We start from the raw sequence: 26,318 nt of genomic DNA on the forward strand, positions 1-26,318 counted from the left end.
CCTCCCTTTGTTGTGTATCCTTTCAGAATATTTTTGTGCATATATGCAAATTTAGATATACTACATGTTCTTGTCCTGTTTTACACATGTAGTATGCCACGTACCTTGGTTTTCGACATAACTGTATATCTAGGAGTTGTTTTTACGTAGTGCTTTTTCAGTCTCTTTGTAACAGGCTAGTGTTCCTGTGTACAGTAATTACACAGTCCCCTATTGACGGATATGTAGGTGGTTTTCAATCTATTACAGACAGTGCTGCAATGAATAACCTTGTGCCTCCGTTATTTTTGACTTGTGTAGGTAGATTACTTTTCTTAAGTGCTATTGCTGGGTCATCGTATGTATACGTCTGTAATACTGATAGTTCTCCGTAGGGTGGACAAATTTATACCCGTCACCTCCCCAGCCCCATGGCCAAACAATGATGTGAGTGCCTGCCTGTATCCTTATTCTGCTTCTTCTTGAATTACATTCCAGAGAAGAAGTGCAACGGATTCCGCTGCCCGAATGGCACCTGCATCCCGTCCAGCAAACACTGCGATGGTCTGCACGACTGCTCGGATGGCTCAGACGAACAGCACTGTGGTGAGTCCTCACCCTGCCTGGGGGGCGCCTTGTGGCTGTGAGTGAAGGGCACACATTGGACTAAATGCTTTCATTTCCTCAGTACCTGCCTGCAATTAGCTTGTAAATGCGGTGACCCCAAGTTCTCCACCAGGACTCAGAGGGATGGAGTTGGGGAGGTGCGGTTTGGGGGAAGGAGAGCAGGGGAGGGAGCCGTGGTGGGTGACTGTGGAATTAGGTAATGGTCCATGATCATCTTTGTTCAACTGCAGTATGTCCTGTGAATGGACCAATGGTTTGGAATTGGACACTTATTTCTCCTACTTCATTGGTTTTCCTAGTTGCTGACTATCACTTAGATAACAGTTTTAGGCCCAGTGACCCTTTTTATGCCCAGTTTTCTTGGACCCGGAAAGGTTGTCTGGAGTCAGTGGTGCCCATCCTGCGGAAGAGCAGGCTGGAGACCCAGGGATGAGCCAGCATGGCAGTTCAGGTCTGAAGGCTGCCTTCTCGCCACGTCTTCACGTGGCCTCCTCTGTGCCTGCATCTCTGTTGCCTCTTATATGGACACCACTTCTATTGATCCTTTTGATCAATTTATCAATTGGTTTATCTCCCTTTACCTGGATTACTTCTGTAAAGTCCTATCTCCAAATATAGTCACACTGGGGATTAGGGCTTCAACATAATATAAGTTGGGGGCGGGGGAATTCCCTTGTGGTCCAGTGGTTAGGACTCCGTGCTTTCATAGCAACAGTTTGCCAAGCCCCATATTGGAAAGTCAGCAATTGATCGATGAGTGGTTAAGATCATGGGCGTTGATGTCAGGCAGCTCTGGGATTCAGGTTCAGCTCCACCCTCATCCACTGTGTGCTCTTGGTGAAATACTTAACACTGCCACCCCCGTGCTTCATTTGGAAAACAGGAGAGTGAAACCTCTCATCATATTGTCCTGGGAGTTTGACGATGTACTAGAGCTCAGGGTTTGCTCAAAGCAAGCGCTCGGTGACTGTGCCTGTTACTCCCGTCTCCCGAATGCGCGTCTGGCCAGGGTGCATCCTCCCAGGGCCCACGAGGCCTCCAGCCCCGGGGGCTCACGGCCTCTTTCCCTTGCTGGACCCTTCCAGAGCCCCTCTGTACTCGCTTCATGGACTTCGTGTGTAAGAACCGCCAGCAGTGCCTGTTCCAGTCCATGGTGTGTGACGGCATCATCCAGTGCCGCGATGGCTCGGACGAGGATGCGGCGTTTGCGGGATGCTGTGAGTGGGGCGGGGCGAGGGGGGTCACTCGCGGGCACTGGAGAGACTAAGGGGTGCTGGGCTGCCTGGGGATGTGCCTCTGCCTAGATTACAAGGTCTCGATTGAGGGTCCAGTCTTGCCTTTTCCGAGAAGGCTCACCTTTGTTGCTTTGGAAACTTGCTTGTTAGTTGTACAGATAAACGGGAGGACAGAGGATGACCAAGACCTTGGCCCACGTGTCAACTTCACCTGCAGGATTTCTTGCGCCCCCATCACTGAGTGGCCCCGTTGCCTTGCTGCAGTGTCTTCACCGCACTCACTTCCACTTTGCACGCCGTACACTTATTTTGTGGGCTGCCTTCCCCAGCTGGAGTGTGTGTGCATGAGAGCAGGTCTTTGTCTCGTCCACTGCTACAGCCCTGTTCCCCAACACTGCCCTGCACGAATTACATTGGGCTGGCCAAAAAGTTCGTTCGGGTTTTCCCGCGATGTCACGGATGAACCCAAATGAACTTTTGGGCCAACTCAATAGTAGGTACTTGCGTCAGTCTGCCTGGGATGCCAAAACAGAGGACCGCAGACTGGGGGCCTTCAACAACAGAAAGGTGATCTCTCAGTTCTGGAGGCTGTACCTCCAGGGTTAAGATGGCGGCAGGATTGGCTTCCTCTGAGGCCCCTCTCCTTGGCTTGTGGATGGCCGTCCTCTCCCTGTGTCTGCACATGGTCTTCCTGCTGCGCCTGTGTCCTCATTTACTCTTCTGATAAGGACACCAGTCCTGTTAGATTGGGGCTCTACCCTCATGACCTCGCTTTAACTTAATGACCCCTTTCAAGACCTTATCTCCAACTACAGTTGCATTCTGAGTTGCCGGGGCCAGGCCTTCCACTGACTCACATTCGAGGGATCCTTCAGCCGTGCAGTCTCTTGATGGAGGACATTCGTTCTTTCCTCTCATTTCCAAACAGCAAGTGTGATACTGAGCTCTTTGGTGTAGAAGCAATCTGGACTTTTCGGGTGTTTGTTCCTAGCTCCAGGCCCCGAGTTCCACAAGGTGTGTGATGAGTTCAGTTTCCAGTGTCAGAACGGAGTGTGTATCAGTTTGATCTGGAAATGCGACGGGATGGATGACTGCGGTGATGACTCTGACGAAGCCAGCTGTGGTAAGGAGACCTGGGCTCTGCCTCCTCGCTTCCCTCATCTCTGGGTTGAAGGCTCCTGAAGTTAAGGAGGGGGCGCTCGGCCCACTCCGGCACCGGCTTTGCCATCTCCTTCCTCAGCCACAGTTCCTGCCAGTTCTTGAATCCGTGTGTAAGGAATTGAGTCTTAAAGTGAGAACCTACCCCCTAGCAGGGGTCAGGGAGTATTTATTCCGTTTTCTTTTCTTTCCCCAGTTAGGAAGTTCACGTTATATATAAGGAATATGATGGAGGAGTTATGATAAATATTTTGGAATGTGCTTCCCCCTCCCCTGGAAAGGTTACAGATGCCACAACGTAATAGAAATCACTGTCACCATCACGTTATCATCAGTAGTTAGGTCATTCCTTTGGTGAAGTGTCAAAATTAAAACTTGGGTATCATTAGCAAGACATAGAGGCATACGTCAGAGCATGTGAGATGGAATCCAGGAAGGTGGGCTTTTGTTTGTGGATATGCTCTTGTCTCCCGATGCGCCCAGGAAGCTGCCTTGTCCTTCTCTGGGAGGGCCTTGTGGACTGCCTTGGGGCTTGGGTGAGGAGCCTGTGTGTCCTTGGAGCTCTGTGTCCACAGCGTGCAGGGCAGATGACTGACCATGCGGTTCACCCCCCAGAAAACCCCACGGAGGCCCCCAACTGCTCCCGCTACTTCCAGTTCCCGTGCGAGAATGGGCACTGCATCCCCAACAGGTGGAAATGCGACAGGGAGAACGACTGCGGGGACTGGTCTGATGAGAAGGACTGTGCAGGTGAGGGTCCGGGGCAGCCCCATCGCTGAGACATGCCAGCGTCCTCCCACCTGTTCACACAGAATCCAGCTCTGTCTCTTTGGTGGCTGGCTTAGGCAGTGACTTTTTTGGGAGGGGCGGGGGGTAACTGTCTCTCTGAGTTCTTTGCTCTCCCCCTCCCGCTGTGAAAGCAGCCCGGTTGATTTCTCCTGTTCTGAGGGTTATGCTTTCCAGGGCACAGTGAGGACTTTAGAGCTCAGAGCCTGGCTACCCCGAGTGTGGCCTGCAGACCCACAGCTCCTTGATAGAACGGCAGCCTCTGACCCCACCCGAGGCCTCCCTCCTGACTCAGCGTTTGCGTTGTAACGAGCGCTCTGGGTGACGCATGGGCCGTGACACATTTATGTGTACGTGATACACGCCAGGGGAGCACTGGTGTGGGCGGTGTGCCCATCCCTTTCCTTCTTGGTGTTCTTGTCCCGGAGCCGGTCTCGGGAAGGTTGGCGTTAAGTTAAGCAGAACAGGGTTTATCCTCCATGGTAATTAATTCTCCCACCCACCCTGTGCATTCCGAGTCCTTCCACCAGCCTGCATGAGCCCCTGTGAAACTAACTCATCCAAATGTTAGCCCAAATCAAATCAAATAGGTAAGGTGAATCCACTCCAAAGCAGGGAAGAGAATACAGTCTGTTCTGACACCCCATCATAAATGATTTTTCACTGTTCGGAACCGTGCCTGACACCGGCCTCCCTGGGCTGGTGCAGCTAAATCTGGGACAGCCATGCTAGGTTTGGGACACATCTGGGTCTGAGATCAAGCTTCCTGTAACATTTTGGGTTTCCTTGCTTGGTGTTTTCCTCAGATTCACATATTCTTCCCTCCCCTACTCCCGGGCCCTCTACGTGTCTGCCCAATTACTACCGCTGCAGCAGTGGGGCCTGCGTGATGGACAGCTGGGTGTGTGACGGGTACCGAGATTGTGCAGATGGCTCGGATGAGGAAGGCTGCCCCTCGCCTGGTGAGTACGGCACCCGGCCCTGGCCCGTGGCACCTGCTTTAAGGAGAGGACCTCTGGGGCTACACCCTGGGCACAGCCTGGCTGAGGGCAGTATCCTGCCCTCTGGGACTCTGCTCTGTGGCCAGGCCCCTTCTCACCTCCAGAGCAGGGAGACCCCGGGGAACTCAGAAGTCATCTTCTATCACTGCCCTCTGATCCTCCTGCAGGGAAAGGCCAGCTGCCCTGCTTTCCTCCTTGGCTGTGGTTGGGTCTCCTTTGCTTCCTCTCCACAGGAGGTTACCATGGGAATTATAGGGGAGGCGTCTGTGTGTATTAAACTCGGGGCGGCGCAGGGTACAGAACCCGAGTCTCTGGCTTGCTAGTTGGCGGCCATCCTATTAACAGAAGGGTAAGCACTGCCATCTAGTGGCTGAACACAGAGAGGCTCTGGAGGTCTGTGAGTGACCGTATTGCTGGAGGTCTTGGTGAACCGTGAGACCGCCGCCTAGGGCACACCCTTAACTGCAGGCAGAATTGTATCCTTTCCTAAACAGTTTTCCATTTCAAACTCAGTTATAATAAAATAATAGGTCATTGCTTGCCATGGTTTACATAATTCTTTTCAGCAAGCTTATAGGTCAATAGTCTGATTTTCCTCCTTTAAGACTTGTTTTCATCCCATCTCTTCCCTGTTTAAAATCATCACTGGTTTCCACTTTGTCCTTTTTGTCCAGAAGATAGACCCTAACCCCTGAGTCCTATTTTCAAGGCCCTGTTTGAGCTGATCTTTCCTTGCTTGCCATTACTTTTCACTTCTGCAAACTGCACTCCTCACCCACCCTGGACGCACCTGCTTCTTCTCTGCCTAGATTCCTCCAGTAGGGTTTTTGCCCTTATCAGACCCGACCTCGTCCCCCTACTTTCCCTCTCTGTGAAACCCACTGTCAGTCAGGGCAGACAGAAACACAGGTTTCGTAGTTAAAGGAGACCTCAGTACGTTGTCAGTATTTCTCAAAGTACAGCATGAAGCCCACCTGTAATGGAATCACTTGGGGTGTTTATAAAATTATAGAATCAGGACTTCTGCCTGGAGCCCGGGAGCTCCCCGTGTGAATGGTAGGCTGACTAAAGATTGAGGCTCCTCTTTCAGGCAGGTAGGGTTTTATTCCCCTTCTCAAGACCCACCCCCACAGAGCATTCATTGAGTTCTTTAGCTGATGTCCACCCCTTTTCCAGTGTCATTGAACTCTGCCCTGTTGTCCTTTTGGCGCTGAACTATGAACAGCCACATGTCGCTTCTTGGTCATTGCATGTGTATAAATCTTTCCTTTCCATAGCGATTGTGCCGGACCTCGTGTTTTAGTCTGAATCTCCCACTCTGCCTACCACAATAATAGGCAGATAGCCAGTGCCCCGTAAATGCTTCTCAGATTAAAACAAATGAAAAAAAACCCCTTCTGTCTCTGCCCTTTTCCCTCAAGGCCCATCTCTCTGTAGTAACTTGATTGTCCCTCTCTCAAAATTGCCTGTTGGTTACTGAAACTGAGCAGGACGTTAACCACCTCTAGCAAATTCGGACTAATTCAGTGAGCAGATTCCTGTTTAGATGCCGCGTTCAGCTTTTTTGAATTCTTTTTTATGTATGTCGCCCATGTAACGTTAAATTGGCATCTAGCTCTCAGATCTTATATTTCTTCACTCTGAACTGGGTTCTCTGCCTCATGTCTCCCCCTTTGCGATTTATCCTCCAAGAAGCCTAATACATACTGATACGTAACTATATCCTCTTGCAGCCTGGACCCCCCTGATGGTGCCCTTACTGTCCAGGTGTGAGCGCCATGATGTGCCTTGGCCCAGTCCTCTGGCCTCATTTTTTCCCCCACTCTTCTCCACGCACTTTGTTTTAGCAGAGTGCTTCTGGGGGTTGGAGAGGCCCTTTGAAAATCCAGTTATCCAACTGTGGACCACACACAGTATCCCAAAGCTAATCATTGCTTTCTGTTGTTGTTTGCTGCCTCAGGTTATTGTATCTTTGGCTGGTGCCTCCTCCCTTTCAGCAGCCTCTTGGTGTAATTTTCCACAAGGTCACTGTATTAGGTGATTTCTCAGCTCCATTGTTTGCCTTGGAGATATCCCTTCTAAGAGGAGCTTGGCGTCTCCTATCTCGGCTGACTGTTCTCCCAGCCTGCTGCCTGTCCTTACCCTGGGGCTTCACTGCCCTCCCTGGAATTCTCTTTGCCTTTCTCCTGATTTAGATTCCCCGTTTTCCTGGACCTTGTGTCTTGCTTTTTCTTGGTTTACTCCCTTGTTTTGCTAGAGCACACCCTCTGGTAGCTTTGTCAGGTGACTATGATGATATGGTGCCCAAGGACATGGTGATGATGGCCTTCATTCAAGGTGTTTATCTCTTGAGTTTCTCTGGTTTGTGCAGGTTGTCTGGGGCACAGGTATCTTCTGGGAGGTTGCTTCTCCATCCTTAGGACTCGCTTTACTTCTCTTACGTTGCAGCTCCTTTTTCTATATCCCAGGTCTTTCCTCTTGGTTTTTAGTTTAATCCCACATTTTGGTAGAGCACATTTTCCAGAAATTTCCTGAGAAAGAGTACATGGGAGGTATATTTGAGGCCTTGCTTGTCTGAAAGTGTTTTTCTTCCGTGTTCAGACCTAATTGGTTATTGGGCTGGGTTTGGAATTCTAGGCTGTAAAAAAAATATATATATAGATATATAGATATATATCTATATATCTATATATATATATATCTCCTTCAGAAATTTGAAGACATTCGAATTTCTGTCTTGAGAAAGCAGCTCTTGGAAAATCCAAAGCCATTTTGATTTGAATCTTTTATATGTAATCTGTTTTTACTGTCTGGAAGCTTGTAGAATCTTCCTTTTGGTACCAGTGTTGAAATTTCACAGTGCTGTACGTTGCTGTGGGTCTCTTTCTGTCTAATGTGGTGGATGGCACTGATGTCCTCTTTTATTCTGGAAATTTACATATTTTAGTTTTGGAAAATTTTCTAGAAATATCCCTTAGTATTTTCTTCTCTCTTTTCTTTTTCTTCCTGGAACTCTCGTCAGTAATATGTTGAATCTCCTGATCTAGTCCGCTTACTTTTTTAAAACTTAAAAAAATTTTTCTGTAATCTTTTCTTTTTCTACTTTCTACAAGATTTACTCACCTCTGTCTTCAAAGTCTTCAACTAAATTTGGGCCTGAGAGAGAGAAGGATGAGATCCCTGTGTCTCATCAACCTGCCGTCTTTCACCAGAGCTCACGTTTCTGTTCAGGTCCCTGTCGTAATTCCGAAAGCACCGAGATCTCCAACACACCCAATAGGTCGCTATTGCTGGCCAGCCCCTCAGTACTAAAAAGTGAATTTTAAAAATCTTTTCTTCTAGCAAATGTCACTGCTGCCTCCACTCCCACCCAGCTTGGGCGATGTGACCGATTTGAGTTCGAGTGCCGACAACCGAAGAAGTGTATCCCCAGCTGGAGGCGCTGTGATGGCCTTCAGGATTGCCAGGATGGCCAGGACGAGGCCAACTGCCGTGAGTCATCAACGGGGCCGTCTCCCCCAGGGAAGACTTCTAGAGGCAGGATGTCTTGTGCTTCTGCTTTGTTTCTCATAATAATAATTCTGGTATTATCTCCATTTTAGATATAGGAAAGTTAAGCTTCAAAGAGGGTCACCTCGTCAGTAACAGACTGGGGCATTTATTCAGTACTTTTTTGTACAAAATTGTGATCTTTTCATCAAACCATGTTGAAAGTTCTTGTAGGGAGGAATACTCCAAAATAACACAGAGAAATTAAATGGGGATTAGTGTAAAATCCTGCACTTATATTAAAAAGAGTGAACAAAGTGGGCCTTTGGGACATTGAAATAACAGGGCAGATTGATCCAACACTTACCATAATAATAGTAGGAACATCTGAGCCAGATAAGTATAGTAAGAAGAACATTAAACATAATTAGCAAAGAAGAAATGAAATAGGGCCTTCCTCCTGGGTGCGATTAATTCATTAATGGGTATTCTTTAAATAAGTTTCTTTAGCCTGTTTCAAATCTGCCTTATACATAAGGATGTTGCTTGGTTAAGATCTTAAAAATCAAGGTGTACTCTATCTACAATTTTCCTCAATCCATTAATCGGATAACCCTATCAGCAAAGGAAATGGGATTAGTGTGACATGCCTCTTCTTAGAGAAGCTGGCCCCTGAAGGCCACTACATTCTGTTCTAAGTGCCCATTAATCATTTGTTTAATAATCAGTTTAAGAATTTTTGGAGATTAATGACAGCCTTATTCCCAGTTTCTAAAAACTATGTTCTCCCTTTTAAAATATTGAGACATGGGCTTCCCTGGTGGCGCAGTGGTTGAGAGTCCGCCTGCGGATGCAGGGGACACGGGTTCGTGCCCCAGTCTGGGAAGATCCCACATGCTGGGGAGCGGCTGGGCCCGTGAGCCATGGCCGCTGAGCCTGCGTGTCCGGAGCCTGTGCTCCGCAACGGGAGAGGCCACAACAGTGAGAGGCCCGCGTACCGCAAAATAAATAAATAAATAAATAATAAAATAAATAAATAAATAAAATAAAATATTGAGACATGTTTCATAAAGAAACCTCGAGCATCCTCCAGCTTTACTGTTCAGCTGTTCTTTGATTATATTTTATCACGTTCTTACCAAGTGGAGTAATTCTGTGATGGGGATCTTGGTATTTTCCGAAACAATCCCCTTCTGAGCATGGAGTCCTTCTCTGACTCTCCTGTATAAAGTCCCCATCACTCTCTTACTATTACTGTCTTTATGTTTCTTTGTAGCTCTTATCAGTATCTAAAGTAACATATTTGTTTGTTTACTCATTTGCTGTTTCTCTCAATAGAAGGTGAACTCTATGAGGGTAGGTCCTTTGTCTGTTTGACACGTCACCATATCCTTAACATCTTGAATAGCAGCTGATTCATGGTAGGACCTCCGTAAATGTTCACTGGATGGATGGATGGATGAATTCCATCTTGGGCTTCTGAGGCTGTTCACTGGTAGTTCTCAAACCTTTTCTAGATGTTCTAATGCAGTTTTATATGTAACCAAGCCCCCCATCCAAGCTCCCCCAGGCCAACCAAGTTTTGCTCAGCAAATGACAGAACTGTATGATACAAGGATTCTCTTAAAAAACGGAATTCTGTACCTCCATCCTGGAGACATTCAGTGAAGTCTTAATCCTTCTTTCACAAGGAAACTCATCAGTTGAGGACAGCGGTTATAGTATTCTGCCCCCACCTTCCACTTCCACACCCTGTATCTTTTCATCTCTAGTAAAAGCTCCCAGCATCCTTTACCTGTTCCTCTTGACCATCCTGGTTGCTCTTGTGAGAACATTATCCAGTTTCTCTACCTACATCTCAAAGTGTGGTTTTCAGAAGTGGATGCAGTGCTTCAGATAGAAAACAGGATCACCTTGTTCTAGAACAGAAGTCCTCGGTGCCGGCCAATTCTGCTGAATCACTGTGGAGCTTGTAAATACGACACACACCCAGTGTCGTGTTTCTGCCTCAGTAGCTTTGGGGCAGGTCCTAGGAATCTGTATGTTTTAGACGTTCCCCAGAAGACTATTAAGAACCACTGTTGTAGATTCTCTACTGTCGGATAATCACCGTGGTTTAGTGGTCTGTTTGGATTTCTTCTAGTATGGGTAGAGCCATTGTATGGAGCATTGTGTGTATATTTCCATGGGGTGGGGGGCATAAGCTAGGAGGAGTCTGATTCAGAGTCCCAGTGGAGAAATTACAGTTTGAACCCACGAAACCGAGGTAGAATCCCAATGTAAGATCTGGGCAAATTACAGTATTTCAAGTGTGTATTAGTCTCCTATGGCCACTGCAATAAATTACCACAAACTTAATGCCCTAAAATAACACACATTTATTATCTTACAGTTCTGTAGGTCAGAAATCTGATAGACGTCTCACTGGCTGAAACCAAGATGAAGGCATGGCTGAGTCCTCTGAAGGCTCCAGGGCAGAATCCATTTCCTTGCTTTTCTCAGCTTCTAGAGGCCTCCTTCCTCCATTTTCAAAGCCAGCAACATTCTGTCTCTCTGATCCTTCTTTGGTCTTCACATCTTCCTCTTTGACCACAGCTGGGAAAGGGTCTCTGCTTTTTTTTTTTTTTTTTTAATTTATTTATTTATTTTTGGCTGTGTTGGGTCTTCGTTTCCGTGCGAGGGCTTTCTCTAGTTGCGGCGAGCGGGGGCCACTCTTCATCGCGGTGCTCGGGCCTCTCACTATCGCAGCCTCTCTTGTTGCGGGGCACAGGCTCCAGACGCGCAGGCTCAGTAGTTGCAGCTCATGGGCCCAGTTGCTACGTGGCACGTGGGATCCTCCCAGACCGGGGCTCGAACCCGTGTCCCCTGCATTGGCAGGCAGATTCTCAACCACTGCGCCACCAGGGAAGGCCCGGGGTCTCTGCTTTTAAGGGCCTGTGTGATTGGATGGACCTGCCCGGGTAACCCAGGCTTAAGTCCTACGTCAAGGTCTTTACCTCAATCACATCTGCAGAGTCCCTTTCGCCTTATAAGGTGACTTTAACATGTTCCAGGGATTTGAACATGGACATATTTGATGCGGAGGAGCAAGAGTAACTTTAGAACCTCTTTACTGGTGGGGTCGGGTTCTGATATAACTCTCCCTGTTCAGGGCCGAGCAGGCAGGTGTGAGTCTCTATCATGAAGGCCCAAGGTACCTGAACCAGGACCCGGTGCAGACCTACCTGGGGTGGCAGATGCGGTTTCTGTAGCCATTCTCATCTTTCTTCTTTTTGGGATCATTTGCAGTTACATTGTCATCGCTTCCTTTTTAGAGCCTCTCATGCAGTTTAAATCTACTTTCCAAACTGGAGAGAACATCAGATGATGGTTTCTAGCCAACGAGTTGCATAACTCTTAACTCATCAGTGCTCTTTACTTGCGTTATTTCATCGTCTGCGGAAATACTTTGAAAAGCTAAACAATTAAAAAGATTACATACAATAGACATGCCTCTTACTGTTGTGATTCATCTCATTATTATTAGTCTCACTCAAAGCAGAAATCAGAGGGTCATTCTGGACTGCAGACTGACAACAGGAGCAGACGATTAGGAATAAGCACCGCAGAGGAAGGGCTGCACCTTGTGGATGCCTGCTCTCAGGCGTATTCCAGGTGCTTGATCTCACTGGGTCCTTGTAGACACCATAGGGATGGAGTTGTCACCCCAGGTTTATACCGGGGAACTGAACTTGGGCACTACAGGCAGACCTCGGAGGTTTTGCGGGTTCCGTTCCAGACCACGGCAATAAAGCGAGTCCCACGGATTTTTTGGTTTCCTGGTGCATACGAAAGTTATGTTTACACTATATTTTAGACTGTTAAGCGTGCAATAGCATATGTTTAAAAAATAACGTACATGCCTTAATTTTAAAATAGTTTACTGCTAAAAAATGCTAACCATCACCTGCGCCTTCCGTGAGTTGTAATCTTTTTGCCACGCGTTTGTGATATCAAAGATCACTCATCACAGAGCAACATAATAAATACAGTAATAATGAAAGAGTTTGGAATAGTGTGAGAATTACCAAAATGTGACACAGAGACATGAAGTGAGCAAATGCAGTTAGAAAAATGGCACCGGCTCTGCCACCAACCCTCAATGTGTTAAAAAACGCAGTTATCTGCAAAGTATGAAAAAGCTGAGCACAATGAAACGAGGTGCGCCAGAATTAAACAGTTAGCTCAGGCTCATACAGAGCGGGATGTAAACCCTGATTTCTTTGACGCCAAAGCCCTGGCCCTTCCTGAAGGCACCTTCCCCCGGTCAATGTCAAATGAAGAGGGATTAGCAAGCCAGCGTGGGGTCCCCGCCACCCCCATCCCGAGGGTCTTTTGAAGCAGAAGCTGATGAGTTCCCTTTTCCCGAACACGAGAAACCTTTGGTGACCGTGGCCCCTCGTGTGTTGCAGCCACGCGCAGCACCCTGACCTGCACGGGCCAGGAGTTCCGGTGCGAGGACGGCGAGGCCTGCATCGTGCTCTCCGAGCGCTGCGACGGCTTCCTGGACTGCTCGGACGAGAGCGACGAGCACGCCTGCAGCGGTGAGTGTGGCCCCCCAGGACCCCGGACTCACCCTCGGCCCTGCTGGGTAGGCCCTGAGGTTGAACCCTCTTGAGCTCTTCCTCAGTCTGAAAATGCAAAGCTCCTTTCTCACTGTTGGAGCTGCAGGTGAGGCGAGGCCCAGTCCCGCCTCTGGTGCAGCCTCCAGCCCACCTCGCCCCTCTCAGGGAAATGTTGGTCTTAGATTGGGTGTTTTTGGTTTTTTTTGTTCTGTTTTCTTTTGCTTTAGTCCTTGTATTGGTACTTGGATCCTTTTATTTATTTATTTTTAAATATTCTTTTCCATTATGCTTTATCACAAGATATTGAATATAGTTCCCTGTGCTATACAGTAGGACCTTGTCGTTTATTCATCCTATATATAATAGTTACACCTTAGAATGGGGTGTTTTTGAGTTTAAATAATGATAATTTTAATCAAGATATTACTTATGAAAAATTAGGTAGTGTCTTAGAATTATGATTTGCTTAATTACAGTAGTGCATTCTGTTATACAAATAAAACAATTTAACTTGATCTTTCATAGGAGTTTTTTTAATTTTTATTTTATATTGGAGTATATTAGATTGGCTTTGGAAGGACATCCCTCGTGTTGAGGCATCGTTGCTCCCACAGAGCGTCAGGCTTTGTGGTGGGGTGAACTCCATCCTTCTGTCTGGAATGCATTTAGCAATCATTTGGGGGCTGCTATAACAGTACCACCGACTGAGTGGCTTAGAAGCAACAGAAGCTCATTTCTCACAGTTCTGGAGGCTAGAAAGTCCGAGATTGAAGCACCAGCAGATTCGGTGGTCTGGTGAGGGCCCACTTCCTGGTCCACAGACAGCCTGTCTTTTCTGTGTCCTCCCACGGTGGAAGGTGTGAGGGAGCTCTCTTGGGCCTCTTTTACAAGGACACTAATCTCATTTTCAAGGACTCCATCCTTATGACCTAATCATCTCCCAAGGGCCCCACCCCCAATACCATCACATGGGGGATGAGGTTTCAGCATATGGATTTTGGGGGACACAACCATTTCAGTCTGTAGCAGTGATGGATTCTGCCATGACATTGTCTTTGGATTTGTAGCATTCTCTGTTGAGAATCACGCTTAAATCAGTGCAGACAAGGAGGTGAAATGCAGGGAGAAACGCCATGCTTGGAAATTTAGGAGACCTTGGGAAAGGTTATATATAGGAAGGTCTGAACTCTTTTTTTTTCTGGGGTGTCTTAAGATAATGATGGTGGCCTGACCACATCACAGTAGGTCTGCCTGAAACCAAGGAACCTCTTGGGTCCTTTGAAATCCAAGATTTATAAGATATCAATTTCCCTTTTTTCCCCTTGCTCTCTCTAGAGGAATTAAATGTATACAAAATACAGAATCTTCAGTGGACAGCTGACTTCTCTGGGGATGTAACTTTGACCTGGATGCGGCCCAAGAAAATGCCCTCTGCTTCTTGTGTGTATAACGTCTACTACAGGTGGGTCCCATCTTTGCCATGGGAGAAAATGATGTTTCTTTTGCCACTGGATGTTCCATAAACTCTGTGTGCGCACAGAGCAGCTCTTTTTTGACGTATTCAGACATCTCAGCCGCCCCATGCGGCTTTGATGTGATGCTATCTTCGTTCTCTTGGCCAGGGTGGTTGGAGAGAGCATATGGAAGACTCTGGAAACCCACAGCAATAAAACGAACACAATATTGAAAGTCTTGAAGCCAGACACCACGTATCAGGTCAAAGTCCAGGTCCAGTGTCTGAGCAAGGTGCACAGCACCAATGACTTCGTGACCCTGAGGACTCCAGAAGGATGTAAGTGCTACAGCTTATTTTTATGGCAGGGACAGGACCTTATGTGGGATTTTCAGAGAGATTCCCAGGATGCTCAGGAGCATGGAAACAAAAGTACTTGTGCTTCCTATGTGGCTAAGTTTTATGGTCCTGGCTGAGTTGTTCTTACTATGTCACTTTTTTTTTTCAATACAATTCTTTTTATTGAAGTATAGTTGATTTACATAGTTTTAGGTGTACAGCAAAGTGATTCGGTTATACACATATATATATGTATTCTTTTTCAGATTCTTTTCCATTATAGGTTATTACAAGATATTGAATATAGTTCCCTGTGCTGTGCAGTAGGTCCTTGTTGTTTATTTATTTTATATATTGTAGTGTGTATCTGTTAATCCCAAATTCCTAATTTATCCCTCTCCCCCTCTCCTCTTTGGTAATCATACGTTTGTTTTCAGTGTCTTAAAACGATTTTTTTTAATTGAAGTATAATTGACCTACAACACCGTGTTAGTTGCAGGTGTATGACATAGTGATTTGATATTTCTGTAATTACAAAATGATCACCACACATAATGTTTTTCTGCCCACCATTGCCCTCTTTCTACCTCTACCTTCCGTCTCTAGGTATTTCCCAGTATTTGGTACTTAGGAGATAATCATTGTTAACGTATGAGACTCGTCAGAAGTATTGTGGGTTCATTTTAAGGAAATTTACCAAAACCCTTGGGTCATAGAGAGTTCCCTAGTTCTTCCCCCTTCACAGTAGTTGACATTGGGTGACAGTGCTGATTCCTGTGATCTCTGCTCCCCAGGTTTTGTGAACTTTTCATTTGCAGTTGCCATCAGAACCATGTTTACATTTGGAGATGTTAATATGAACTCATGTTTATCTTAATGTGCGTGTAGATGGTTACACGTAAAATATTTCTAGATCTGTGTATGTGCACAGGTTAGTACACAATGCATATTTTTTCTGCTTTGTCAACTGAGAAGGCCCAGAAAAACTTTATCATTCAGATTTAGGTTTCTAATGCCTTCTTCAATAAGAGGACACAGGGCTCTTTGAAGAAATGGCCAAATCCAGGCCTGGGGCAGGAGATCTGTAAGATAAGCCTGGAGCATCCGGTAGTGCCAGAGTGTAAGGAAGTGCTTACTAAGTGAAGTAAGTCAGAAAGAGAAAGACACATCATATGCTATCACTTATATATGGAATCTAGAAAAGTGATACAAACAAACTTATTTACAAAACAGAAATAGACTCACAGACATAGAAAACAAACATGTTACCAAAGGGAAATTGGGGGAAGGGGTAAATTAGGAGGTTGGGATTAACAGATACACACTACTAGATATAAAATAGATAAACAACAAGGACCTACTGTACGGCACAGGGAACTATGCTCAAAATACAGTGGAAAAGAATCTGAAAAAGAATATATATAAACTGAATCACTTTGCGGTGCACCTGAAACTAAAACAACGTTGTAAATTAACTATACTTCAATTCAAAAAAAGAAAAAAGAAATTAAGGAAGTGCTGAACAAAACACACAAAAAAGAATCTATGAGTTATGACTTTGTTAGAATAACATTTGTTCAGTAGAGCAGAGAGAGTGCCAGAGAGTCAGCAGAAGCCCACCAGGGAAAGTGAAATAGAGAAGTTTATTACTCCCAGGTTCTGAAGGCGGTATACGCGTACCTCAAGGGGCCACGCAGGAGGTCAAGGCAGGGTGCAGGCAGAGAGCAGCGGGACCTGGGGCACACGCCTTTTTTAGGATTTGTGGGTGGAGTGCTGTGGAGTTCCTGGGCTAGGGCTGGTTTGGCCAATTCACACCAAAAAAGGAGGGTTTTGGTAAACTTCTTGGGAGTCTTACCTAAGGAGCACGAGGGAGAAGGTCCTGGGAGGTGGGGAGACTTTATCACAAGGGCCCTTGGGGAAGTCATGTTAGGGATTTGCATTTGCTTGTGACTCTTTGGGCTGTGATCCAGGGTTTGCTTGGGGGCTAATGTCAATTTAAGGCCCCCTTAGCCTATTTGTCTAAATAAAATGGATGCTGAGACAGCAATACCATGGGCTAGCTTAGCTAAACTCTAAGTGGAACCATTTTTGAAATATCCCATTCGTTGATCTTCTTTCCACAGATGGTAGCTGAGTCCCTACTACTGCTCAGGAATTAGGTTAGACACTGGAGAATCAGATGAATAAGACACAGTTCCTGCCCTCCAAGGGCTTGCAGGCCATGGCTTGTTGACGAACATTCGCTGTATTCACTTGCTGAGGCTGCCATAACGAAGTACCCCAGATAGGGTGGCTTAAACCACAGGCATTTATTTTCTTCCATTTCTGGAGGCTGGGAGTCCAAGGTCAAGGGTTGGTTTCATTCTGAGGCCTCCTTGGCCGTCTTCACGTGGTTTGCCCTCTGTGTGTGTCTGTGTCCTAATTTCCTCTTCTTATAGGGACACCAGTCACACTGGGTAAGGGGCAATGACCTCATTTTAACTTAATGACTTTTTTAAGACCTTATTTCCAAATACACATTCTGCGGTACTGGGGGTTAAGACTTCAACACCTGAATTCGGGGTCGGAGGTGATACAGTTCAACCCTTAATATTCATCTTCAGCGGATTATCAACATGAATAACTCCTGTGCAGTCAAAATGAAGTTTGGCTGGAAAGCACTGTAACTGGTTTCTGTGTGGTTTCTAATTGGCCTCTGAAGGCAGTCACAAAAGGGGAGATCCCGAAAGGTCTCAGAAATGCCAGCAGTGAAGTTATTAAGAAACCTACTTTGAAGGGGGTCCCTTCATTTGAATCTAGAAGTTCTGTGCTATTAGAAAGTAAGTCTTGGGACTTCCCTGGCGGTCCAGTGGTTAAGACCCCGGGCTGCCACTGCAGGGATCATGGGTTTGCTCTCTGGTCGGGGAACTAAGATCCTGTACGCTGCGCGGCGTGACCAAAAAAAGAGAGAAAGTAAGCTTTATTTCTTTGTAGCCACACCAGTGGTTCTCTGGTTGTACGAGAGTTCAGGACAGCAGATGCCGTCCTTGACAATTAAGATCTCAGCATCAAAGCCCAGGGCCAGTGGTGACTTAGCCCGCCCACGTGATTCTATCCTGCAGCCCTTGTGAGCCCCCGGCCTGCATCAGACTCGCTGAGGCGTGGTCTGATACGTGCAGTCATTAGATGTGTGATGAGTGCAAGCAGGCCTTGCATTCCGGAAGAGAGGAAAGGTGTTCTGTCAGCTGACAGCGCTTTCTAGCAGATAGGTCCCACTGCCAGCTCTGGATTCTTTCTCGTCCGAGTTTTAAGCTCAGGGAAATTCCTCCAGTTGATGAGTATGCAGATGGATTTTAACCCTGAGTTGCCTCTTTTCCAGTGCCAGACGCCCCTCAGAACCTCCAGCTGTCGCTCCACAGGGAAGTGGAAGGAGTGATCGTGGGCCACTGGGCCCCTCCCGCCCACAGCCACGGCCTCATTCGGGAGTACATCGTAAGTCCCTCTGGCAGCGGGCTGTGCGCGGGTGAGAGCAGGAGATTGCCGGGGCTGGGAGAGCAGAAGCATGTTCTGTGTGACAAGGACGTGGTTTGCTGTCGCCTTGTAAATTATCATCCATCCTCTGGAACGTTTTGCATCTCACCTTCCCCTCTCTCCGCCTGCCTCCTTGCAAGATGTCGGGATGCCCAGACCTTTGGTTACCTGTCCATAGTATTTTTTTTCTCCTCACTTCAGGTAGAGTACAGCAGGAGTGGTTCCAAGATGTGGGCCTCCCAGAGAGCTCTTAGCAACTTGACAGAAATAAGGAACCTACTGGTCAACGCTCAGTACACTGTCAGAGTGAGTGTTCACACGCGTTTTAGCCGTCCAGGTGGTCTTGGAACATGGGGAGCTGGTTGGCCTTTCATGAGAACTCCGTGCCTACCTTTGTGAGATGCTTACTCGTGGTGTGCTCAATACCCAACCTGTTGCTCTGGAAGCTTGTCATTTCTTTCAGTCTCGTAAACCAAGGCCACAGAGAACTTGAAATCAGACTTTGCTCAGATAACCAACAACCGATGGTAATGCAGCTTTACCTGCTTTTAACCCAGACATTCTGCTAGTGCTTTAGCTCCAATTACTTTTGCACCCACCTCTTTTCTGCTTATTTTTAGCTGCAGGGAGATGCAGAGCTATGATAAGTAGCATTTATAAAATGATATTGTGGGGTTCTTATGAAATATATTATCAACATCTTCAGTAGAAAAGAGATTTTGTGCAAAACATGTTTTGAGACCATGAAGTGTATACACAGACTCCCTCATAATTTCAGTGCTATCACAATTCCCTTTACCCAGGTTCCCTCCCGTTGTCTCTTTCCCTGTCTTATTTCAGTTGCTGGGGCCTCTGACTCTCCTGAATCCCTCTGTGTATAATTTCTTCCACCCTTATAGCCAAAGCCTCACCACTTTCGCTCACTCGGGATTCTTACTGTGTGGTATGTTGCCTGTATTTCATACCAATTTGCACTCTGATTTGAAAGGTGGCTGCAGTGACCAGTCGGGGAATAGGAAACTGGAGCGATTCTAAATCCATTACCACCATAAAAGGAAAAGGTAAGTGATTCCAGCATCTGCAGATTTCGAGAAGATAGAATAACCCTTTGGAAATAACTTTCAGTGTGACTGGAAAATGAAGAAGCAGAGATCAGGAAACTTCACACAGCCTCCCTCTCCCCGATACACGCACTTTTGTGGGCGTCTCCATAGTGCTTTACACATGAAGTCTTTGGGGGCAACTGTTGAAGGTATTCCTCCTTCTAGAACTGAGCATTTGTTATAATAAAAACATACAAAGGGATTTCCAGAGGCCTTCATGCCCTTGTTCTCAGGCACAGTATCAAAAATAGAAGGAGTCCTTCCTTCCCAGCCGAGATAAAGATGATCTTGTCCATGTGTATTTGTGGTGTTTTTAAGAGAGTGCCGTGCTGACACTTGTTACTGCCCCAGGGGCACCGACCGACGATGCTTAGGTGGTAGTTTTCTAGCGCTCGAGCTGATTGGAGTCATAGCTTACGACTTGCCACGGACCTGCTCTGCATACACCAGCTCATCTCGTTGAACCCTCAGAACAACTATAAGAACAGATAAGGGACTGGAAAGTTTATGTCTCTTGCACGCAGTCAGTCAAGTGACAGAGCTGGGATTGGAACCTGATCTCCTGAGTCCAGAGCCTGTGCCCTGAACCACTGTACCACCTGCTTGCCGGGAGGGGCTCCTTGCCTTGCACACGTGCCTCGAGGGTGGTGTCGGGTAGGAGCTGATGAAATAGTGGATGAGTGAGTGACTTGAAGCAAGTGAAATGAAGGCTCTGACACTCTATGGGAGACAGTCCAACTCGTCTTCCTGATTGTAGCTTTGGCGCTTGGGGCTTTCGTCTTTGGATTGGCGAGCGTTAAAGCCAGAAGTGTCGCCTGGAACGTGCTTGGGGGATTATACTTTAATCTGAGCCTGTGAGAAATAGGCTCTGGGTCATGGAGAGTCACTGTCAGGTCGCCTGTGAAATATGGTGTCATTGAGATCAGGACAGGGGCAGCTAAACTTAGTGAAGCCAGCCAGTCTGTGGAGCAGGGAGTGTGTGGGTATTGGAAAAAGTGTACCGAGTTCACACTCCCCGAGAGTTTTGATTGTGGTATTATTTTCCTCTACAAGGTCAGTCAGAACAGACTGACCATACATACTGAAAAGGAGGGACATTGGAAGGTCATCAGAAAAACAGGTAGTACCTTGAATTCCTCATCGTAAGTCACACCTGCATTTGAAAATCTCAGTGGGTGGTCGCTTCTCTTTAACTTCCTTAATATGATTTTGAGGATGAACCCCAACTCCTCATATGTGTGTTGGTGAGGGCATGTGTTAGGCAACTGTGTGCCAAGTCAAAAAGTGTGAGTTGTGATCTATCTGTGACCTCGTGTCCTAATAAGGTAAGAAGACGGGGTACAAAACAGTGGTGGCGTCACCCAGAATCACCACCTTCATTAGTGAACGCAGTGGATTAATTATAACAGCAGTGAGAAAGGCCACCTTTTTTTGAGCACTGCTTGTGTAGTAAGCACCCTGCGGGTTGTTTTACGTGAACTGATCTCTCTTAATCCTTATCAACCGTGTGAGTCTTCTTATGCTCATTTTGTAGCTGAGGGAACTGGGATCCGGAGAGGATTGTGATCTGTCCCCAGCCACCACGATCATAACCCAGGTCAGCTTTACAGCAGCACCCGAACTATTTTGCTCTGAGCTGGCTGCCTGAAACTCCTAATATCCTTTCTTCTGGTGGCCGTGTTTTCCTCGAGCCCACTTTCATTGATCATCTGGAGAGACTCCTGCAGATTTTGGTACTTCTCTTTGCCACAGAGTCTGAGGCACTCCTTTGAGTCCCTCTTGCTTTGCCAGTATAAGAGGTATATGTGCTGAGAGTCTAATAAGCGGTCATTTAAAGCTTATCTTCCGACGATGCTGACTGCATCCAGCGCTCCTGGGCTATGCTTGGCCGCACACTGTCAGGTTTCTGCTGGGTAGACCTTCACAGTGACCGGCATCATGCTCGGCACTTGAGCCAAGAGGGGTCTTTTCTCTCTGCCGCCCTCTCCTTGTGCCCTCAGCTCCCAGCTCGAGCTCCGATCTTTTTGAGAATGCCGTCATGCTCATCAGCTCTTTAATCTGTCGTGGGAACGGGAGAGAAAGGGAACTGTAGTTGGGTGCCAGGCCCTTGACATGCATTATTTTAGTGACTTTTCCCACCTCTGAGAAGTACAGAGGGCATCTCCAGGCTTCACGAGGACAGGTAACTTGCCCCAGGTCACACGGTGCTGTGTCTCTCCAGGAATTTGAACTCCAGCGTGAGACTCCAGAGCCCAGATCCTTTCCGTCCTGCCACACGCGCATTTACAAGTTGGGACTTAAGATTAGCTTGCCGTCAACCTTCCAAAAGGACTTGAGCCCTCTGGGAATTTGTTGGTGCCAACACAGGCGGCTCTCAGTGTGATCCCTGTGCCTTTCAGAACCAGGCTGAAGCTGGGTTAATGAGGGACATTTACATAATGGAACTTTTCTGCTCGACCTCATTGCCGGGATAGCTGACTGAGCCGAGGTAGTTACGTGTTCACCAGGTAACTGTGGACCTAACCTCAGCTTCAGGACAACAGTGGTAAAAGGGAAGAGTAGAAGCTGCCAAAGAAATGCCCTTTCTTCCCCGACTGAAAGGTTGTTTTGTCTCTTGAGTTGAAAACTGTTAAGTTCTGCCTTCTTCCCTTTTCATCACCTGGTTTCTCTTTTTGAATCCCTCTTTTGTTCTCAGTGATCCCACCCCCAGACATCCACATTGACAGCTATGGTGAAAATTCTCTAAGCTTTACCCTGTCCGTGGACACTGACATCAAGGTAACGTGGAAATTTCAAACCAGCGGTTGGGCGGTTTGAAATGGGGCTTTACTTTGCATGGGAACCGATACGGCAGAGGACGGGAAGATTAAGAAAAATGAATGACTTGACCCAGCAAAGCTAAAATACCACACCTAGGTTGGTTCCTCCCCCGACGAAGAACAACTTGAGTTTTCACGTGTAATGATTTTGCCTCAGCCTGGTGCCTTTTTTTTTTTTTTTTTACCGTATAATGAAATGATTCACAGTTACAGTGCAAATAAGGAGTTGGTGTTAACAGAATATGTATGCCCTGTAATTTTCAGCTTTATTGGATTTCCTGGTGCCGAGCGCTAATGCAGAGGTTCCTAAGAGTGAGTGTTAGGAGAGAGTCAAATACCTCGGAAGCATATCCACTTAGATCCACCTAATATTCTCCCCTTCTAGCACCTTCCTCCCCTCCGCTTGGTCCATCTGCTTGACCAACTTCACCATAATTATCTGTGTCCCTTTGGTTTCTCAAGTTGCCACACACCTTTCATGGGGTTCTTTCTTGTCTGTCTCCCCTCACATCCCTCCCTGTCTGTGAAGCTGTGGTGGGGGCAACAGCCTGTGCCACTGACTGAACTACAGTTTGGTGTCATGCCTTTGGCTTCAGAGACAGCTGATGCCAGAAATGACCTTGTGTAGACCTTGTCTCTATAGTCTTTGCTCTTGAAAACGTTTTAATTTGGTGCATTGGCCAATATTTTTAAAGACCTTCACATCAAATCCTTCTGTGAGCTCAGGACTTGGAAAAGGTAGTCTTTCCTGACCCATGGATGTGTTTGCTCCCATTAGACAAAAGAGATCTAAGCAAGCCCCCTTTGTATGGACCTCTCGGCCTTGACTGCAAGGACCACCTGAGCTAAGACTGATCCTTAGTTACCGTAATCTAATTACCTTTTCAATTTTTAGCCTTTCTGCCTTTTTTTTTTGGCTGTGCCACGTGGCTTATAGGATCTTAGTTCCCTGACCAGGGATTGAACCCGGGCCCTCGGCAGTGAGAGGTCAGAGTCCTAACCAGTGAACCGCCAGGGAATTCCCTTCTTTCTGCCTTTTTAAATTGGTTCTTGTCCTTTTATTATTTATTAAGTTTTTTGTGTCATTGAATCTATATGTTGTATTATAAATGGTCTCACATTTGTTTTTAGAAGTAGGAGGGAGTATAAGTAGTCAATGATAGCACAAATGGAACTGGTTTAAGAATCCAAAGGACTAGCCCGTCCATTGTAAGAAGGGAGATAGATACCCGAGGAACAACAGAGAAGATCTTCCTTTAGTGTCTGGTGAGCTCTGTGAGTGTGGACTGTTCCTGTAACATGGCTCTTGCTCCTTGGCAGGTGAATGGCTATGTGGTGAACCTCTTCTGGGCGTTCGACACCCACAGACAGGAGAAGAGAACGATGAACTTCCGAGGAAGCATATTGTCACACAAAGGTAGCGCCCTGGAGCTGGTCGGTGTGTAAGGAGGAAGGCTAGACCGATGCTTTCCTGGAAGTAGAGCTTGTGTGGGGCGCCGGGACAGGTGGGGGGTCTTCTCTGCAGCCGTTCTGAGTGGGCAGGTGTTCTCCATTGAGGATGCTGTCAGTGACTCCTGAGTCCAGGTGAGGGATCCATTGGGTGGTTCCCCAAATCCCCTTCTAACCTGTTGTCTCTTCATGGAAGTTGGAGGCTTAAAAAGGAGGAAACACTGGAAGGAAGCCAGGTTAACCTTCTACAGATGCTTTTTGCCTCCCAAAAGAGAGAGTTCCTGGGTTTAGTTACCTGTCTCTCTTTTTACTGCCCTGGTTTGCTCCTTCTTTGCTGATACAAGGTAGCGCAGGGCCTGCTGCATAATTGGCGTTCAGTAAACATTTGTTGAACGAGTGGACCAACAGACTGAGCAAAGGAAGCAAGGAGACGAGGAAGGGAGAGGGTCCAGTTCCTCTTGTATCTGTACAGATAGTGAGTCTCAATTAAAATCCTCATATCTGAAGATGGACTAAAGGAAGGATTTTCATTTATTTCTAAGACAAAACCTTCATTGGCCAAGGCTGCTTGTGAATGTTGAAGAGGACATGGGAGCTTCTACTCTTCCCTTATACTCTGTTTGCAAAGTACTTTCAATCCTAGCAGGCGTTCTGTTATACACAGTATATTTTTTTGGCGGGAGGGAACCAAAAGCTGCCTAAGGAGGCTGTGCAGGAGTATAGCTAATATTGAGCACTGACTGTATACAGGCATTTACCCAGGCACTCTGTGTGTGGTGTTTTACAGAACACCTCCAGAATAGTGTGGTGGGATCTACTCATTTTATGGACGAGAAAACAAGGTTCAGGGACTGAGTGATTCCCTCAGAAGGTGGCAGAGCCACGACGGGAATCCACGCCTCTCTAATTCCAAAGGCTGTGGTCTCATCGCCTCAACATTACACCAATAGAAATTGGCAGAGTTGGGAGCAAAAGTCTTACCAGGCTTTGCCTGAAACACACGAAGCGCTTGCTCCATGCCAGGCGTCATGCCGACCACTTTAGAGGAATTTTCTTTTTTTGTTCCCTGCAACAGCCAGCTGGTATAAGTGCTGTCACTTTCCTCCATCTTACCAACAAGGAAATGAACTTGGGGAGTTTGAATACTTCATTCTTGCTTGTACAAGTACGAAGGGTAGAGTTGGGCCTTGAACCCAAGTCCTTCCGATTCCAAAGATTGTCCTCTTAGCACACCCTCCTTTTTGTTCACTGCTCTCTTAGTTTTTAATAACATTTCCCCTAATTAGAAAGGGGGCACATGTTTATTACAGAAAATTTAGAAAACAAAAAAGGTACAATCAAATTTTTAATTTCCTATCATTTCACTTCCCAGGGAAACCACTTTTACATTTTGGGTGGTTCTAAGTTAATACTTTTCCTCCTCATTGATTTCTTTGTATCTTCTTAAATAAAATTTGAATAATACTGTATGGAATTTTATATCCTGCCTTTTTCACTGAATGTAAATAACAGAATTTTCTAGTTTCATTATATATTCTTGGAAACAGCCTTTAGTGGCCGCGTAATAGTTCATGGAATGCATGTGAAGCTCATGGAGGCACATTATTTAACTATTGCCTTGTTGCCAGGCAGTCAGATGATTATACTTTTTTCTGCCATAACAAACGCTGTGACAGACATCCTGGCTGCACAAATTTTGGGATCCCTCTCATTTAACTGCACTGAAGGTTATGAAGGATGTCAAGACTCACAAGGCCAAATGGCTCTCCAGGAGGGTCGTACCAATTTATATCCCCAGATAGGCAGCTTTAAAAGGGATTTTCCCATGCCCATGCAGTGTGTTGCTTGCAGTAGTCATTAATAAATCACGCTGAGTGAATCTGTAAAGTAATAAAAATTCTCCAGCATGTGGGGCGCACTTAAATGGAGAGATGACATTAAAAAAAATAGGGTGTGCATATAAAGATATGTATTCCTGACTGCTGCCCCCAGCCCTTTGTCCCTGTTTCCCCAGTGGGCAACCTGACAGCTCATACAACCTACGAGATTTCTGCCTGGGCCAAGACTGACTTGGGGGACAGTCCTCTGGCATTTGAGCATGTCACGACCAGAGGAGTCCGCCCACCCGCCCCGAGCCTCAAAGCCAAGGCCGTCAATCAGACGGCGGTGGAATGCACCTGGACCGGCCCCAGGAATGTGGTAAGTCAGCCAGGATGACCCTTGCAGAGCACGGATGGACTGTCGCCTGGCACTAGGCCACAAGACACCCCCAGGGCTTCCCCCTCTGTTGCTGTTGTTTTTCTTCTCACCCCAAACACAAGCTACCCTTGTAGTCAGTTCTGGATTACCTTCTAGAGGCGCCTGACATCCTGCCTCAGCCTCCCTTTCTGCATCCTGGCCTGGCATCCAAGACAAAGAGCCCCCTGCTGTTTGCTGAATAGACCTAGTTTGAGGAGGGGGCACATTCCCCAGCTGGGAGTCTCACCTAGGGATGGGTGAGAAGTCGCCTGCAGGACAATGAGTATGCACCTGAGGACCGTGCCTCAGGCTCCTCGAGCCCCTCCTCACCTACGGGATCCCCCGCCCACAGGTTGCTTTCTCTGTCCCCCCAAACATGCCCCACCCCAGTTCATTCCAGGATGCTGGCTCTACTTGTATATAGGCCTTTTGTTTTCACGTATGCATTTTGACTCACTGGAATTAGATCTGCGCTTTTTTTTTTTTCTTTCGCGGTACGCGGGCCTCTCACGGTTGTGGCCTCTCCCG

At 46.8% G+C, this 26,318-nt stretch overlaps 1 protein-coding gene across 2 annotated transcripts in view; it reads left to right on the forward strand.

Moving 5' to 3' along the window:
• SORL1 (sortilin related receptor 1) overlaps positions 1–26,318 on the forward strand; it is a 258,242-nt gene that overhangs the window by 214,406 nt on the left and 17,518 nt on the right. For both annotated transcript variants that reach the window (XM_060304206.1, XM_030839654.2), the window contains exons 27-41: positions 478–585; positions 1,692–1,823; positions 2,833–2,964; positions 3,615–3,749; positions 4,592–4,747; positions 8,129–8,278; positions 12,727–12,858; positions 14,215–14,341; positions 14,502–14,671; positions 18,030–18,142; positions 18,383–18,487; positions 19,170–19,242; positions 21,980–22,062; positions 23,424–23,520; positions 25,567–25,751. In XM_060304206.1, the coding sequence (XP_060160189.1) occupies positions 478–585; positions 1,692–1,823; positions 2,833–2,964; positions 3,615–3,749; positions 4,592–4,747; positions 8,129–8,278; positions 12,727–12,858; positions 14,215–14,341; positions 14,502–14,671; positions 18,030–18,142; positions 18,383–18,487; positions 19,170–19,242; positions 21,980–22,062; positions 23,424–23,520; positions 25,567–25,751 (1,898 nt within the window). The remainder of the gene's footprint in view (positions 1–477; positions 586–1,691; positions 1,824–2,832; positions 2,965–3,614; positions 3,750–4,591; positions 4,748–8,128; positions 8,279–12,726; positions 12,859–14,214; positions 14,342–14,501; positions 14,672–18,029; positions 18,143–18,382; positions 18,488–19,169; positions 19,243–21,979; positions 22,063–23,423; positions 23,521–25,566; positions 25,752–26,318) is intronic.

The sequence above is a fragment of the Globicephala melas genome, chromosome 8 (genome assembly GCF_963455315.2).
Source record: "Globicephala melas chromosome 8, mGloMel1.2, whole genome shotgun sequence".
NCBI classification, from domain to species: Eukaryota; Metazoa; Chordata; class Mammalia; order Artiodactyla; family Delphinidae; genus Globicephala; species Globicephala melas.